The sequence below is a fragment of the Vespula pensylvanica genome, chromosome 14 (assembly GCF_014466175.1).
Source record: "Vespula pensylvanica isolate Volc-1 chromosome 14, ASM1446617v1, whole genome shotgun sequence".
In the NCBI taxonomy this organism is placed as follows: Eukaryota; Metazoa; Arthropoda; class Insecta; order Hymenoptera; family Vespidae; genus Vespula; species Vespula pensylvanica.
In genome coordinates, this window is record NC_057698.1 from 4,516,236 (window position 1) to 4,533,135 (window position 16,900).

The window sequence follows — 16,900 nt, forward strand, 5'->3', positions numbered from 1 at the left end:
TTTAAATAAATCATCGGAAATATGTATTATATAAAGAGATTTTGACAAAACATTTTCTCTTTTTATATTCATAGGTAGAAGTTTAGTTAACACTATGAGTAGGGATTCGTCAAGAGATTCTTTGGATACGGTTAAACGGATACATGGACTTCTCGATTCCGTTGAACTAAAACAGGTAACTCATTTACCATATATATGTGGTGTGTGTGTGTGTGTATATATATATATATACCATACATATACGCATGCATGTACGTACGCACACACGCATACACACACACATCTAGATTTTAAATTTTCGTCATATTCATTATTTGTATAGGTCGACATTGAAAATTGTTGGACTCAAATGGAAAGAAGTTTGGATACTATAAAGGTAATAGACGATCTCGAAAAAGGTGTTTCACAAGTAACGAAGTGGATTTTGGGACCGGCTGATGCCATGTTGAACTCTTCCTATCAAATTGGTTTTGATGTGATATCTTCGGACGAGCTTAGACGACAGCATGAACAATTAGAATTAAAATGCCGAGTAAGATAGTCACAAAAATGATTCCATTGTAGTTAATGTTCCATTGTAGATAATGTTCCTTCGATATTTGTTCAGGAGACGTACGGTCGTTATGCTGAGTTGCTTCATAAGATTGCCCGCTTGCCGACAGGTCATTTACCGGAGGATTTGAAATCTCAAAAGGATTTCATGGATTTTGTTTGTCGAAGTTTTGCATCTAGATTGGAAAGACGAAGAAACGTTCTTATTACCTGTCAGAGATTTTTCAGACTTGTATCTGAGGTAAGTTTAGGAAAAAAATACATTAAAAAAAAAAAAAGAGACATTTTTTTGACTCTTTTAGTACTTTGATAAGACGAGCGAAGTTTTTGACAAGCTGGTGATGACAAACACGTCTCATGATTTTTCTCAAGCTAGCTTGAAACTACTTATGTTGGAAAATAATCAATTGGCCTTGGGTAAGTATGAAATTTTATGATACGATAATTGTTCGAAGCAATGTATGGAGTTTCAACTATGTTACTCGATGCGTTTTATAGAAGCGTTAGAACAGGAACTCGTGAAAGAGGGTGAGAAACTTTCGGACATCTTATCAATGCCTGTCAAAGATGCCTTGGGAAGAGATGTTCATATCGATTATGGTGAGGACATCGTCAATGTACGCGATATTTTGGATGCTACGATCGCTAGAAAGAATATCTTTAATGATAGCGTAGAGTTGCAGAAGTTAACCTTGAAACAAATCTCCTTAATACATACTTACGAGAACGACGCCGAACAGGTAAATCACGAATAAAAGATTAATTCGAAGTCCTATTTTCCAATTTTCTTGGGATGATACTTTTTAGGCTGTTAAATGGTTGAACGATCTGTTCAACGTTCTCTTTCACAATCTTATGGAGGTTGGATGTAACACTAGTGAAATACAATCGCAAAAAGAAAAACATCAGTCCTTTCAGGAAACTGCGAAGGTAAGTTCCCTATGGGTATAACAAAAAAAATGAAGTTATAAGAAAAATGAGTAAGTCTATAAGAAAAATAAGCGTATGCTATACGATTTTATCTTTTGGTTTATTTTTCTTGTTTTCTTTCAGGGAACTTATGAGTACGGTTGTCAATTGGTAAACGGAGCACGAGTGTTGAGATTGTCTTGTAGATTACCATTGGACAACAACGTTCACTTGTTTTCAAGATTACGTCAAACATGGAAACAGTTACGCTCAGCTGGTCAAGAGCAACTAACTAGACTACGAGTGTGTGCTGTTTTTCATAGAAGCGTCGAGGATGTACGTAAATATGTTTCGCTGCTTATGGAGTAATGCGTGATAAAGCAAAAACTTGAGTTACCATGAATGTTTTTCTTATATATAATTTCACAAAATTTTAGCACTGTTCGAAGTTGCGGGATTTGATTGAAATCGTTGGATCTTTAAAACGAGCGAGAAAAAATGAAGATTTCGCTAGCGAGTGCCGTGCCAGAGCCGAGATAAGGGACATCTTAGGTGATCGAGAAAAGCTACTGTTGGACGTTGGCCGCATGGTGAGACTGGGACGTCTTTTAAGGACCAGATTAAAGGAACCTGTATGCCATCAACGGCAAGTACGACAACGGATCGATGATTCGTAAACTTAATCGCTAAGTTATTCTTTAAAGGAAATATTTCATTGAAATGAAAACATTATCGTGATCGATATTTTGGTGTTATATGAAAAAAAAAAAAAAAAAAAAAAGAGAAAATGAAAGCCCGAGAGAGGAGATCGTGCAATTGGGTTAACTCAATAAACATAAGGTATATTTCACTCGTCGTAGTACGTGGCTTTCCGTAAACTAAAGTGCGAGGGGAAATAAAGTTGAATATAAATTGTAAGAAGTAGGAGGAGGGTGGGCTAAGTTGGCGGTTAGCTCCGTTTTTAATAGAGGCGGCGTGTCAGTTCATGGCTGTTCGTCGAAGGGATAGTCACATCTTACGAGCGGTTCATGTGAGTTACATCAGATCTAACGAAAGATATTTCTTTGTCATTTTCATTTGTTTTTATCCTTTGAATGTCTTATCAATGTGATCAATAGAAAATGATTATAAACTTTTTAAATAATATTATTTATTCGCCTGATCGTCCGATTATCTTTGAATTCTTAGAAATGTGAAAGCGATTCGTGTGAACCAGATCAAACACGTGTACTCGTCTTTGATGCTTTTCATATGTGTTCTTGGCGCGACGAATATGGGACGGTCGCGCCTCGTTAACATATTTCAAGAACAGTATTCATAGAAGTAAAAGTCCTATTTTATAGACGGTCATGGTCAAAAAATAACTCCACAAAGTGTAGTGGCTTATTGTTGGACTTCGTTCTACCTTGTCATTTCTTAGATATATCATATTGTTTACGAATCGTTGTTCAAATGTTTTGTACGAATATATTTACGAATACATGATCTCAATCATACCAAAATATGTACAAATATTAATTTCAGATCTTCGATGTAAATTCTTTAACATGAATAGATTATATCATCATTTTCTCACCCACGTTTCGTTTTTGGAAAATCCGATTGGCACTTTTCCACGAATCGAAGAAACTCTATCGATCGAAATGATGTTGGCGTTAGAGTTTTAAAATCGTTTTTAACTATTTTTTTATATTCGAATATAAGAAACTTATGGCGTAGAGATTAAAAATGGCGCATGATCGTGGTACTTGGTGCTACAGACAGCGTATCTGCTCCCCGAAATTAGAACTTCGTCCCACATTGAAGACCATCTGGCCGACGACGCGCCATCACGGCGCGCTGTCACTGTCGTTGTTCTTACGCAATCACTAAAATTTGACGTTTTATCTTAGAAGGTAATGGCGTATCTAATTTTGTCAATGAAAACAGATCGATCGATGTTGAATTTTATTCGAACTTATTTCTTCAGTACTCAATTCGCTTTATAACTCTTAGTACGAGTTATTTACATAGGTAATACTTAATATTTCTTCTATTTATATACTTATCGGCTCGTTGAAAAATGACTCGAAAATATTTCTCTCTCTCTCTCTCTCTGTCTCTTATTATTATTATTATTATTTCTCTTTTTTTCTAGACGTTACGAAGTACGAGACGCAGTAAAATCTTTTTATACCAGCCTAAGTATTAAACATCATATTTATCATTTTCTAGAATGTCCGAAGCTGAGGATGCTTCGGTCAAAGCCGGTAATCTAACAGCGATCGAGGCGATCTCGGCGAAACTGGCAGAAGTGACCCGGTTAGCTGAGAAACTGGATGCAAAATTGTGCGAAGCTGGAGCGAGAACTCAACCGGTACCGATCCCTACCTCGGCTTTATCGATTTCTTCTACCCTAACATCGACAACGACGACTTTAGCGCGCACTATGCCCCCCATTGTTTTACTCAAATCCGCAACGACAACGACAACTTCCTCGATCACTGCACCGATCAGTGAAATAACTCCTACATTCGTTTATTCGAATGATTCTGCTTCAACGTCGATCGGTGCTGCTGATGTGTCCACTTTAACTTCTTCTTCTAATTTTGGATTCTTGCCTGGACCGATCGTTTCGCATGTTGAAGATACTAAAACTTCGTCAGCAGTTTCATCGATTCCTTCTGGTAGCTTCCCATCGATGATGGCTTCGAGCGAGGTCGTTTCAAACACCTCGTCAATGATCGATGTTGCTGAAGAAAAACAAGAGATCGTAAGTGTAAAGTAAATTAAAGAATTATGTAATAATTAGCTTTCAATTAATTGAAATGTTATTTTTTTCTTAGGAGGATGTTGAAAAATTACACGAAGAGAGCACGAACGAAGATGTCAATGTTGATGGTTACGTGACAGCTACGGAATGTTCGATCACGCCTACGGCGAGATCTCGAAGCGAATCTTTCGTGACATCTCCAGAATGCGACGACGTTGTAGTTTCATCAATAATACCAGCTACTTCTTCGAGCTCAACTTGGTAAAAATGAACATTACGATTTTCGTCGTGTATTCATAAGATATTAATGTATTTCTTGGTGTATATATCTTCTTGGTGATGCTTTATTTAGGTGGAAGCCGGAAGAACCGACGAAAGAGCCGGAAATAATAATTCCTGTGAAAGTTGAAAAGCCCAACGTGTCGATGCAAAGTACCAAAGTCGAAGCAAAAAATGAGTTGGTACCGATAGGGAAAGTCGTTTCCATTGAGAAGACCACGGAGGTAAATCATAGGCCTTTCTATTTTTACTTCAGAAGCTTCGGGAATAATTTTAAAGAAAAATATCTCGATTTATCGTAGGAGAGATCTGGAAAGATCGTAAAGGAGGTCACGGAAACGACTACTTTACATGTCTCGCACGATACTCATTTAGGGGTGGCATCTTATAAAGTTACCTCAAATACGTTGCAAGATTACACGCAAAACGTGGATGTTAAAGAGATGCAAGATTCTCATCATGTAGTAATCGAAGATCCAAATAAAAGATTGAATGGTATCGATCGAGAAATCGATACCATTTTTATGAAAGGTACGTTTGATTTCGATAGACATTTAATTTATAAACTTTTTTAATTTTTTATTTTACATTACGATTTTTTATAGGTCTGTCTGACGAATCTTTATCTAAGGACGAATCTTCGAAGAGAACACCGACTTGTACTAAGATGATCAAGGAGATTACAACCGACGAAGAAAAATCGCATACGATTAGCAAGGAAACGAAAAATGTTTGTTCGATCACGAAAACTTACACGAGACATCACGAAGACAGTGGTATCGAGATGTCTCCAACAAAACGCGATAAAGATGAAATCGAAGGGGAGGAGTTTTTGGAAAACGCAAGGAAGGTGAGTCGTTCGATCGACGATGTCACGCAAAACGACGAGAGAAGTTCGTCGATCGGCTGCTGCAACTGCAGTTGCGCTCACGATGCTGCTTGTTTCGCTCGTTACGACACTGGTTTATCAAAGTTCGCCGAAATAACTGCCGTGGCTTTGGCAAATGAGAATCGACGTCGCCTGCCTCTAGCTAATCCAAGCTGATTGATTGTGTGACGCATTTTACGTTTCTTCTTGCTCACTATTTTAACATCACAGATAAGGTATCGACGAATAGAGGTAAAATAGACATTATTAATATATAAACATCGGATATTTTTATTATTTAACTCCTCGTTAAAGAACCAATCAGAACTTTATTCTTAAAAGAAGATTCATGTATGGTGTGTATTGCATGGTTTAATAATTACTTTTTTTGTAAATAAAGTATTATGTGTCGAATATATCAAGATTTTCATTGGCTATTGCACGATATTTGGGTTTTATTGCATGTTAATCGAAGGTAAGTGCATCGCTATGATCGAAAGGAAAGTACTAAAGGCGCATGTGAATTTAAATTCACCGCCGTTAAAGCTGTCGTGTTTCTTCGGCAGTGATAGGTAACCTTCGACGATAATCGGCTACGATCGGAAGTGTTCGGTTTGAGACTATACGGGCTCGAAGTTGTTCGAAAAGTTCGGGATCCTCAGTCTCGGTTCAGCTCGGCGTCCGCGCTAGGTCTGTTGGTGACGTGACATGTTCGTGACATGTGTCACACGAGTGTGTTAGCACTGTCGACGTTGTTGCTTGAACGTGGATCGATTTAGGTGATTGTCCGCCTCGTTCTAACATTGAATTAATTTCAATAATTATCGAAAGCGAGAATCGTTGATTCGATCGAAAAAGATTTTTATTATCTTTTGAAAATGATTAAACACGTTCATTCATACTGAACAGCTGATTACTTGACCATTCAATTTTTAGCTATTATTAAATATTTATAAATATATCGTGCTATTATACGTGTTTTCATTTATGTTCGAAAGATAGACTCTCTTTTCAAAAATATTGTTCATTTTTCTTTACATAGAAAATATTAAAAACGACATCGCGATCTTATCATTATTCGCAATATTTCTTTCATCGTTTTTAAAAATCAACGGCTAAGCACGTACGAATTATCATTGAATTTTCGTATCAGGTCCAACCAATGTCACGCTAAAACAGTCACGTGTTACAACTTGTCATTTTTATCCAAGGACTCGTCTTCCTTTGCCAGAAAAACAAATGAGACTATTTGCATTTTCTGGGAAACGAGTAACTTATTGTCAGTATTATTTAACAAATTACGTAACGTCAAACCGTTCCTAAAAAAATATAATCTTATACGAGCTCGCGTTGGTGGAATTGATTATTTGATAAATTTTATATACAATTTTTTATAATATATAATTTTTCTATAATAAATATATCAATGCGATAAGGGAGCGAAGAAAGATCGAAAGGAAGAATTATCGTTAAACCGGCAGTTCGTGATCGGTTGAAGAACTTCTTACATGTGCTGAGCATAATGAGACAGCGGTCTTAATTAATCAGTGACGCCCCATGAATATTAATTATTAGATTACGTGCAATTACTTGTATGCATCCGATGTAACGTTCCGGTCGTTAAACAGAAGAGCGTTCGTTAACGTATAACGATAAGTCGGCATACGACCTCGTCAGAGTTCCTTTATATGTATCTATTTATTTTTCTTTTTTCTATCTTTTTTTTTTTATTGTCAAAATATCAATAGAACGATCGAGTACAGGAAGCATGATTTTTTCAAGCGATCGCCGTCGTCCGATCACACTGCTTTCGATGTGGTGTACTTCTCGTTCGGAGAACGCCACCAGTCAGTCCGGTTTTATCCTCCCATTCGTTCGTCCGTGTCGGTGACGTCACTCTATAAAGATACCCATAATGTATAAACATAGCGAGTCTGTTGGATGGCGAGCTTTTATCGAGTTTTTTCATTAATTTCATTCCTGACACATCGATTACATCACGAGAAGAAGAAGAGGAATAACGCTACCGTTTAGTCATTCACGAAAAAGATGAAAATTTTTATCGAAAAACGAGAAATCGCGAAAGACCGTGAGATCTAAAAGCCGGCAAGGATTCGGTACCTATCTATTTTAAACGCTATGATTAAGGGATACCGCATTCTATATTCTACACGAAGAACATTCTTTCGTAGGCGAGGAGGACGCGCGTACATAAGACGTGCCTGTGTTTCCCCGGAATTTGCGCGAACGCGACTTGGCTGACCGCCAAAATTAATGTTAATCGTTCTGGAACCGAGTCGAGGACGTCATTTTGAATCTCCTCAAAGAAAATATAGAGCGAACTCATAGACTATTAGATTCGTTCGTAAGCTTTACTATTTTCGATCCTGATATTTAAACAATGCGGGCGTTAAAGTCTCCGATAGTACACTGTTACAAGACACCATACTTATGTACACGTTCGATAGTTTTTTCTAATTAAATTATTTTCTAATATATTTATTAAAAATAACAGGAATCTATTTCGTGTAGGTAGAATAATAGTAAAGTAGTATATAAAGTAGTAAAATCACGTGCGACTATACGAAGCGTGAAAGAGATATATCTACGAAAGTTGGAGGACTTTGAGTGTGGTTTTGCTGGCATATCGCCTGATAGTAATCGTTCGTCCTTAACCTTAACCGGCAACGTTCAATGTCTTCCAATTAACCGCGAAGACGGTTAGCCTAAATCGATGCACGATTCATATATTTCTATTTATCGCGCGAATAAGACGAGATTAGCGAAAATGGTGGATGGACACAATTCGATGGAGATGGACAAGAGTCCAGAAGGATCTGGCGGGGATTTGCAAACTACTGCAGAGGATAAAGAACATTCGCAGCAGCAGATTACCAACGGGAGTACACCTACGACGACCATAAGTACGATAGCTGTGCAAAGTGGAGAAACGCGTCTGGTGATCGCGTTGCTTCAGGTAAGGATCGATCCTACGAAATGTCATATCTTTGATTTAGCAGGAAGTTAATATCAAAATTTGAGTAAATAAACGGTCGATTAACTAAAGTAATAATTATTAACAAATTGATCGATCCGTTTGTCCAGTTAATTGTTAGCTGAACAATGAAACTGATTCGAAAGGAAATAATCGAAATCAACTATTAGAATGATTACTTGAACGACTCTATTCGAAACTGGCAAAGCCAACGATTACCGTGTCGTATGGTAAAAAACTATAAGGAGAACGTGTGTCGAAAATACATTCTATGCCCGTTGAGGAACATGAAAGGCGTTTGACGTGCACTGGCGCATCATGTAGACGCATACATTATGTACGTACATACGAGAGCGTTATACGAAGTCCATAGTGTTAGATATTTCGGGAGCCGAGTTGCTCCACGAGAGTCTATAGTTATTTCCGAGTCCTCTCGAAACCGTAAGCGTTTTAGGTATCCACCGAGCAAAACGAATTCGCCGAAACTCCACGAAGGATAAATTTAACCGCTTCGTACGTGCGGGTTCCTCTTCGAAAGTTTCTCATCGTCGGTGCCACGTAGAAGACGCATTATGCGGTTTTTTCTTTTTTTTTTTTTCAAAGGATCAGTTTGCGGTCAGCCGACCGGTGCGAACGATTAATGAGCCTCCATCGGGTTTCCCATAAAAAATAAGTAGCCTGACACTTACCGCAGTCTCACCCGCCTAAGACTTCGATCTTCACGAGGATCTAATATACATATAAATACATGTAGTAATATACACGTAAAATACCCTCATATAAAAGGCGATCTTGAAAATCTTCTAATAGCAAGGAGAGTATTCGTTTTACGTTAGACGAGTATGTGCTTGTTGTCTCTCTCTCTCTCTCTCTCTCTCTCTCTCTATCGTCTTACGGCATCAACCTTGGTGTAAATTTCTTGTAAAACGATACACTTTTGTATCTCGTATTCTCGATTACTTGCTCTTTCTGATCTTGTATATACCCCTACGTCTATTACCTACGTATATATAAATGACTGAAGAACGAGAGAATGAGGGACGTACGTGGAGTAGGTGCGCGCGCGCTCGAGCGCACGCTCACGGGGCCACGTTCTGTGAAAGACAGAACGGAGAGAACGACAGAACGGTTCACGTGTAACAGGTCGAAAGAGGAGGTTCTCCCTCTCTCCTCTCTTTCTTCTTACTCTTCTGCCAGGGAGATCTCCTGGACGCTCTCGTGTAATCTAACAAACCGGTATTATACGAGCTGCGCCGGGCGTGATCCTTCCACACAACGCCAATGCCTATCGTATCTACGACCTTACGACACTGACTCCCGCCTACCCAAGAAGAGGGAATGGAATAGGAAAAAATAAAGAAAAGAAAAAAAATGTAAAAAGAACAAGAGAGAGGGATACAGGATTTGTCCAAAGACGGGACTATGCGAAGTCACTTTCAAAGGATTCTCCTACCGATCGATTTTACTTTTTGATTTCTTTATTACGTTTATTATTTTTTCGTTTTTCTTCTTTTTCTTTTTTTTACGTCACGCGATAAGATTTTGGTATCGTATCGACGAATTTACTCGATTGTTAAAGAAGATAAGATAAGGAGATGTCTTATGAAATAAAACAGGACAAGATTTGTTTTAAGATTGTTATATTCAGTCTAATGAACGAATTAGAAACGGTGATAGCTGTTACGTAACGAATATAATACGTAAATCTAAATACCTAGGTATTTTAAGAAATTGATATCTGTGGTATACGCATATCTACATATTATAACTGATTTTTAAACTACGATGTATGTGATAAATGACAAAGTTCGGAGATTTTAACGCTCGCAGAGCCTTTTCATAAAATCCTTGGAGTTCGTACGAGACTCCTCTCACAATCGACGCACGTTGGCCTAATTTCTACGTTCCAAATATGGTCATGACTTCGTGTACATGTTGTCCGTTCTTCCATCGTTCGCAGGAGGTTGTCGTTCTTTAAGAATCTCGCGTGCATTCCTATATTTGTAACACGCCCGTATCTCTTTCTTTCTGTGTTCATGTATACGTATGTATATGTGTATGTGTGTTGGCGTATTTGTATGTCGTGTAGGTACACGCAAGCGTGACTTTAGGCAGGCGCATGCAATTTAACTCGACTGCAAAACTCACTTTCACTCAGCTCGTATGGAATCTCTTTTCATTGTCATTGTTATATCGGGGTGTTCCTGGATTACATCTGGGTTACCTTCGATATCTTTGTCATCGGAGATCAATCGAATAAATTCAATTGTTTGTTCGTTAACTTTCTTTTTTCCATTAATATCTATATTTAAATAAAACTTTTATAGAAAATTGTCGACTTTCATTTTCGTCGCCCACCTTTTTTTTTTAAAGAGAAATTACTGTAATTTCTTCGGTACGTGAGTAAAATGTGAAAAAACGAAATAATGATTGTCGAAACGTGTTATGCGATCTCGCGATCGCCACAGTCGAACTGGACATGCGAGAATTTTTTTTAGAATCCAATTCCAATTCAAATAGAATAGAATAATGTTCTATCATTTTGGAATATTTCGTTCAAATTTGTTTTATCTAATTGCATCTCGACATTCATTATTGAAAATATTGTTTCTATATAAATTCTGATTCTAGTCGAACGATTTCTTTTGACGATTGATCGTAACTCGATCAATGCTTTTTCACGAGTTTGTAATTCGTAAGGAGAAAGGGTGTTCCGTTGACGAATGACAGGATGAGGAGAGACGAGATCGGCACCGAGAGCAGAAACTTTGGCCTATCGCCAAAGATGAAAATGGAAAGCATATCTCGCTTTTCTACGGTAGAACCTCCGGATGAGGTCGACGAACTCTCGCAGCCGATCTCCCTCGTTTCGTACTTTACATCTTTCTCTTTCTGCCTTTGAGTGTGAGGGTTGCCCACAGGTCTTTCTCTTTCTCTCTCTCTTTATCTCTTTCTCTTTCTCTCTCTCTCTCTTTCTCTCGTTTAACTCTTCCCGATTTTGCTAGCGACGTCGCATTTAGATTCGTCGCTAGGTGCTCTGAAAATTCACTGATTTGATTGACGTTCCTTTCCTTCGTTTCAGTTTCATCGGACTAGTCTTCGGGCGAATATTACTACGACAACAAATATTAAATGTGTGTTTTTTTTATTAATTATTGCAATCTAATATTTTTCGAAAAATAATCGAATGTATGCGATTAATTGGAGATCGCTGAAAGAAAACTCGTCGTTTTGAGATCTTAGTCCAGTTCAACCAATAAGAGAGGAAAAAGTAAGGAGCTATCTTCATCGTCGGGTTAACAAACCGGTCGGTGACTCCACCGATAAGACAAACTCGTAATTAATGGATCCTAGTTATTGCATAATACAGAGGGTCGTTGTTTCCATGATAAGAGATTTACAATCGTTTCTTCTTTAGAGTTTAATAAATTTCTTGAAACATTTTTGTTCCACGAAAAAGATCGGTTGAAAACTTGTTTGGATTGGAAACGTTAAAATATCTTTTTTTTTTATTACATTTTATTTATGTATCGCGATATACGTAGATCATGAAGAAAATGTTAGATGATACATAACACGAACACCATATATAAGCACGTAGCATGTAGATTCGTAAGATCTATATAATCAAGACGATCAATAATCGCCTTCTCGCGTTTTAGAAATAGTATAGAATTATTTCGTAATTATGTAGACACGATGTATAAGTGATTAGAATCTATCCCGTTGAATCGGTGAGCCTTGGAAAAAAATTTACGAGCATAAATTTACCGGCTCCATCTCTCAATCTCCATTTTCGTGCGGAGCTGCCTCTTTTCGCGTCTTTCTTTTTCCTTTTCTTCTTTAATCTTCTTTCTTGCGTGAGCACGCAGGTATGGTCAGAGAAGAACCTCGTATTTCCGTTATTTATAGAACGTATCATCGAAGCTAGATATCTTAATTAATTGCTACTTGATTAGTGGTTACTGTCGGAAGTGAAATTAATAAAACATACAGGACAGATAAACGTTGTCGATTTATTTTATATTCTGTCCAATAAATCGGATATTATTGCTTTCCCCTTTAATAATAAGAATAATTATAATAATTTATAAATTTGAATAACAAGGTTTTATAGCAATTTGAAGTAAATATTGTTATAAGAATCGAGACGAAAAATCTAATAGAGAAGATGACGGAACATTATTTAACAATTGTTGGATTTATAAGTTGAGAGAGAGGGGGGGGGAGAAGGAGAGAGGGAAAGAGGGAGAGAGAGAAAGAGGGAGAGAAGGTAGGTGTGTGTAGCGTGCGGGAATATAAAGGAAGGATTTAGAATGGCGCGACGACGACTCGCTACAAATAAACTTAGGAATATAAGGAGGGACGTGATGTCATCACCAAAGGAGTACCAATGTCGTACGTGTATAATAAAATTTTGCACGAGACATAGCGCGTAAGCACACGCTGTGTATGGATATATAGAGTCAGAAAATCTATTATATGATCTTTATAATTACACGGATTGCTTTTCTTTTTTCTTTCTGCTTTTATTGTTTTTTTTTATTATGAAAAGAGTAATTGCAGAAAAACTATAAATAAATTGTGGAAAATGATATAATTCTAAAAAAAATGTATGCATCTACAATAATCGCAGAAAATAAATAATCAATTCTTTGTGAGTCACTATATATACTACATATATATGTAAATTTTGTAAAACATACAAGACGAAGGTATTCGTCACTTCAACAACAAGAAGTCTTTTTTATAATCGACAAGAAAATTTACATAAATGGCACTTGCCGTTTGCGAACCCGTACCCTTCAATTTAAATAGTGCTACTTTCTTCTTGGCGTTCGTTCGTTCGCAACGAGCCGGTGATTACGCTATGCTACGCACGCATAAATCGTAAATTGTAAATCTTGTTGCATTAAAGGAAGCCATCGTCTCGGAAAGGTTTTATTTCTATCTATGCCAACATTTCATTCGTTTATCATTCAAATCTAACATCGCAGAAGAATAGAAAGTTAAAGATTTATTCGTGCTTCTGGCTCGTTATCGAGCAACGTTGAATGGGGGAGAGAAAAAAGAACTAGGACGAGTGGTATTTCGGTTGTTGAATAATCAAACAACCAACTTGTCTTAACGTTGTCTGTTCGAAGCAATCAAAATAGATCTAGTCAGATTTTGTTCAAAACTATTCATTGGTGCCAGTTACGATTATCTCATGGAGGATTTTACTACATACCATTGTTATTTCAATAGAAACATTTTATGGACAGAGATTTCCGGAAGAACGAAGGAACCAGTATAATAATTTTGGATATACATAGGATTCCACATGCGTGGAATCTGAATATATATATACAATATACAATTGTACAATATAAATATATACAATTTATCCACATTACTATCTCAAGGCTAGGACGATCGTACTTTATAAGGTAATGTTGAACGTGTTTTCGATGATTGATATTGACATTTAATGTTTTTCTTTCTTTAAAGATGTTGACGCGATCGTTACATAAACATGATCATGTAAAGCGATACGTAAAAAAAAGTTAAATTCTGTAAGAAAATTACATAAAATAATCTTTTTCTTTTCCTTTTTGAATTTATTTAGAACGGAGAATGGCTACGATTAAAAGTTTTGGAGGTACAACCAGAATTAACGAAACTTGGTTCGTCGGTGAAAGAAGCTACGGAATTATCGAACGCTCACAATGAAGTTCTTTTGCGATTGCAGGTAAGAGAGAGAGAAAAGAAAAATGAAAAATAGATATACAAAATGTCTAGTTTGAAAAAGTGATATCATTTATTGTTTTGTGTCTATTTGAAGAGCAAACAAAGTCCGGTGGAAGAATTATTGCGTCAAGCCGATCAATTGATTTCGACACAAAGACCAAGGGCGGAAGTTTATGCTGCTATGGCCGAAACGTTGGGCCAGGCATGGCGTGATGTGAATGATTTGTTGGAACGACGAAAACAGATTCTTGATTCCAACGTACTCTTTCAATGGTTAGTAAAACGAATATCGATTAATCAAAATCCTTGGGAGAATGAGGTAATTTGTTACCTTCTATGTTACAGCCGTGCTGAAGAATGTGGAGAAAGCATGAAGGCTCTCGAGATGGCATGTAACGATACTCTATTACCGATCGAGATCGAAGCGGTGAAAAACTTCCTATCGAAGATACACGATCTTCGAAAGACCATGCTCGAAGCATTGATGGGTGCGTTGCAAGAAGGGAAAACATTGTTAGATAAATTGAAGGAAATTGCGAACGAGGGTACTTTGGATTCCAGACCCGATAAAATTAAGATCGAAGCTGATCATGGTAGATGAATGATAAAATAAAACAATTTTTATTAATCCGATATGCAAAACAGGAATGCAAAATATGATTATGTTTAATTTCAGCCGTGCTGAAGGTTGAAAGATGGCTGGAGGATCTTCACGACAAGAGACGACTGATTGAAGCTTCTTTTCGTAGTAGAAAAAATCAATTGGAGCAGTGTCTTGCGCTTGCTTTATTGGCAACCGATCTTCGGGATCTCGAAGAGATTCTTAACGATAGAATTGCTGCTTTGTCAAGCACATGCGATCAACTCGGTGATTCCTCATCTAGCGCAGAATTGCTTCTTTTCGAACTGAAGAAATTGCAGGCCGAGGCGAAAGTAAATGTTCAGCGAATAAAAATAAATCTCGATGAAAATTGTTTGTACCCGTTAAAAGGTAGCAATGATTTGTTTATCTTTTCACAGGAGTTTCAAGATCGATCAATCAAGATTACGAAATCGACCGAACGATTGGTGTCATCGGGACACTTCGCTGGCGAGCAGGCGACCGAACAGGCTTATGCTATACTCGGCGCAGCAGCCGATTATGTCAACGATTTGGATCAGTACGAGACACTGTTGAACAGAGCTGTAGCTTTTTTCGAGGCCGCACGATCGGTGTGTACCTAAATCGTTCTTTAAAACGATGTCATCCTGTTGACTTAGTTTACCAAATCTATGACCCCTTTTAACCCATTCTTTATTATATCCAGCAAGTATTAATATACGGAACGAAAATGATCATTTTGATCTTTATCTCTCAGGCTATCACGAAATTGGATCAATTGGAGATTCAACTGGTGACGACGGAACATCCACCATTTTCAGCACGTTTAGCACGCTTTCATGCTCAGACGGTTAGCACGATCGAGGACGTTACCTCAAAACCTTTGATGGAAGGATACGCCTTGCTAGATATCACGGGAAGAGGAGCGCCCGGAGCTGAGGTTAAGTCACGCGATTATTTCTAAATGGCTAATTATATCATCTATTTAATGGATCTATCTCATTCGTGCCTTCGTATTTTTTACTTTAGGGTGTGAAACGTACCGTCGAGGAACTAGAAAGTCGAAAGATACGTTTGTTAGAACGATGCACTGCTCACGAGGAAGAGAATCTCGAAATATCCAGAATGATAAATGTTTTCTTGGAGAAACACGAGGAATTGCACATTTGGTTGACCAACATTGCCGAAGCATTTCTTCAAGGTCATCAGGATATGGGTAGCGACTTGCCAATGGCTAAGGATTTTTATAGGCTTCATAGTCAGCTTTTGGACGATTTGGAGAAACGAACGAACGAGGTGGAACATTTGGAATTTGAGATACTTCCGATACGTGAACGATTGGATGACGCGCAAAGGCGAGAGTTTCAAACGAAAATAATCGAGCTGCAGAATTCTTGGGCGAAAACGAAGAATATAGTTGCTCGTAGAATAGATCTTGGTTTTCTCTACGTACAGTTTCATGAGATTGTTGATGAACTGAGGAACAGAATAGAATCGTTGGAAAATGATTTGACGAGCAACGCTGATGTTCTAAACGAAACGAAAATCGAGGATTTGAAGTCTAAATGGAAAGCTCTTCAGCCAGTTTATCTGAGACTTTCTAATAGTGGTAAAGTTTTTCTAGATGAAGCTGCTAAGGTATTTGAAACTTTGACGTTAGAAAAATAATGAATAATATAGATCAACGACGGATTATATTGATAAAATTTGATATTTTTTAGATTAATGATCCGTATCTGGATATACCAAGAGCATGCTTATGCGTGGAGACGTTGTTGGAGAAATTTGCAAACAGACAATTGACTATTACCGAATCTTGGGAAAAATGGCAAACGACTATTAAAATATTGAGGGAACGACGAATCGAGCATGAACGAAAAATCGAAGAAAGTACTAGGGTTGGTTGATCCCTTGACTTTTGATCTTATTCATGTTGTTCGGTATATAGTTAAAAGTTTTTTTTTCTTTTTTTAATAAAATTTCAGACGTTAGAGTGGGTTTCCAAGTTCGGCGAACAGTTGTATCCGGTTATAACTTGTCAGTCGACACGAGTTGATTCAATAATTCGTGATTTGGAAGGATCGAGACGACGTATATTACCCGAACTAAACAAAGCTGTCGACGAATTAGATGCAAGAATTAAAAGTATCGATAATTTGGTTGAAAAAGGTATCCCAATCTTGAAATAATTTTTCTTTCCATTGACTTATTTTT

The 16,900-nt window shown here is 37.4% G+C and overlaps 1 protein-coding gene across 3 annotated transcripts in view; it reads left to right on the forward strand.

Annotated features, from left to right (window-relative positions):
- LOC122634087 (titin) overlaps positions 1-16,900 on the forward strand; it is a 120,648-nt gene that overhangs the window by 2,816 nt on the left and 100,932 nt on the right. The window contains exons 6-28 of one of the 3 annotated variants that reach the window (XM_043822669.1): positions 75-175; positions 323-532; positions 608-793; positions 855-969; positions 1,051-1,292; positions 1,360-1,482; positions 1,606-1,797; positions 1,899-2,107; positions 3,676-4,213; positions 4,287-4,474; positions 4,566-4,716; positions 4,795-5,023; positions 5,098-5,342; positions 8,134-8,337; positions 13,964-14,086; positions 14,180-14,358; positions 14,431-14,678; positions 14,762-15,018; positions 15,106-15,297; positions 15,444-15,626; positions 15,716-16,324; positions 16,408-16,584; positions 16,672-16,855. In XM_043822669.1, coding sequence (XP_043678604.1) covers positions 75-175; positions 323-532; positions 608-793; positions 855-969; positions 1,051-1,292; positions 1,360-1,482; positions 1,606-1,797; positions 1,899-2,107; positions 3,676-4,213; positions 4,287-4,474; positions 4,566-4,716; positions 4,795-5,023; positions 5,098-5,342; positions 8,134-8,337; positions 13,964-14,086; positions 14,180-14,358; positions 14,431-14,678; positions 14,762-15,018; positions 15,106-15,297; positions 15,444-15,626; positions 15,716-16,324; positions 16,408-16,584; positions 16,672-16,855 — 5,085 coding nt within the window. Of the gene's footprint in view, positions 1-74; positions 176-322; positions 533-607; positions 794-854; positions 970-1,050; positions 1,293-1,359; positions 1,483-1,605; positions 1,798-1,898; positions 2,108-2,426; positions 2,492-3,675; positions 4,214-4,286; positions 4,475-4,565; positions 4,717-4,794; positions 5,024-5,097; positions 5,343-6,008; positions 6,140-8,133; positions 8,338-13,963; positions 14,087-14,179; positions 14,359-14,430; positions 14,679-14,761; positions 15,019-15,105; positions 15,298-15,443; positions 15,627-15,715; positions 16,325-16,407; positions 16,585-16,671; positions 16,856-16,900 lie in introns of those variants that run through there. The other 2 variants (XM_043822670.1, XM_043822671.1) reach the window with 2 other exon arrangements.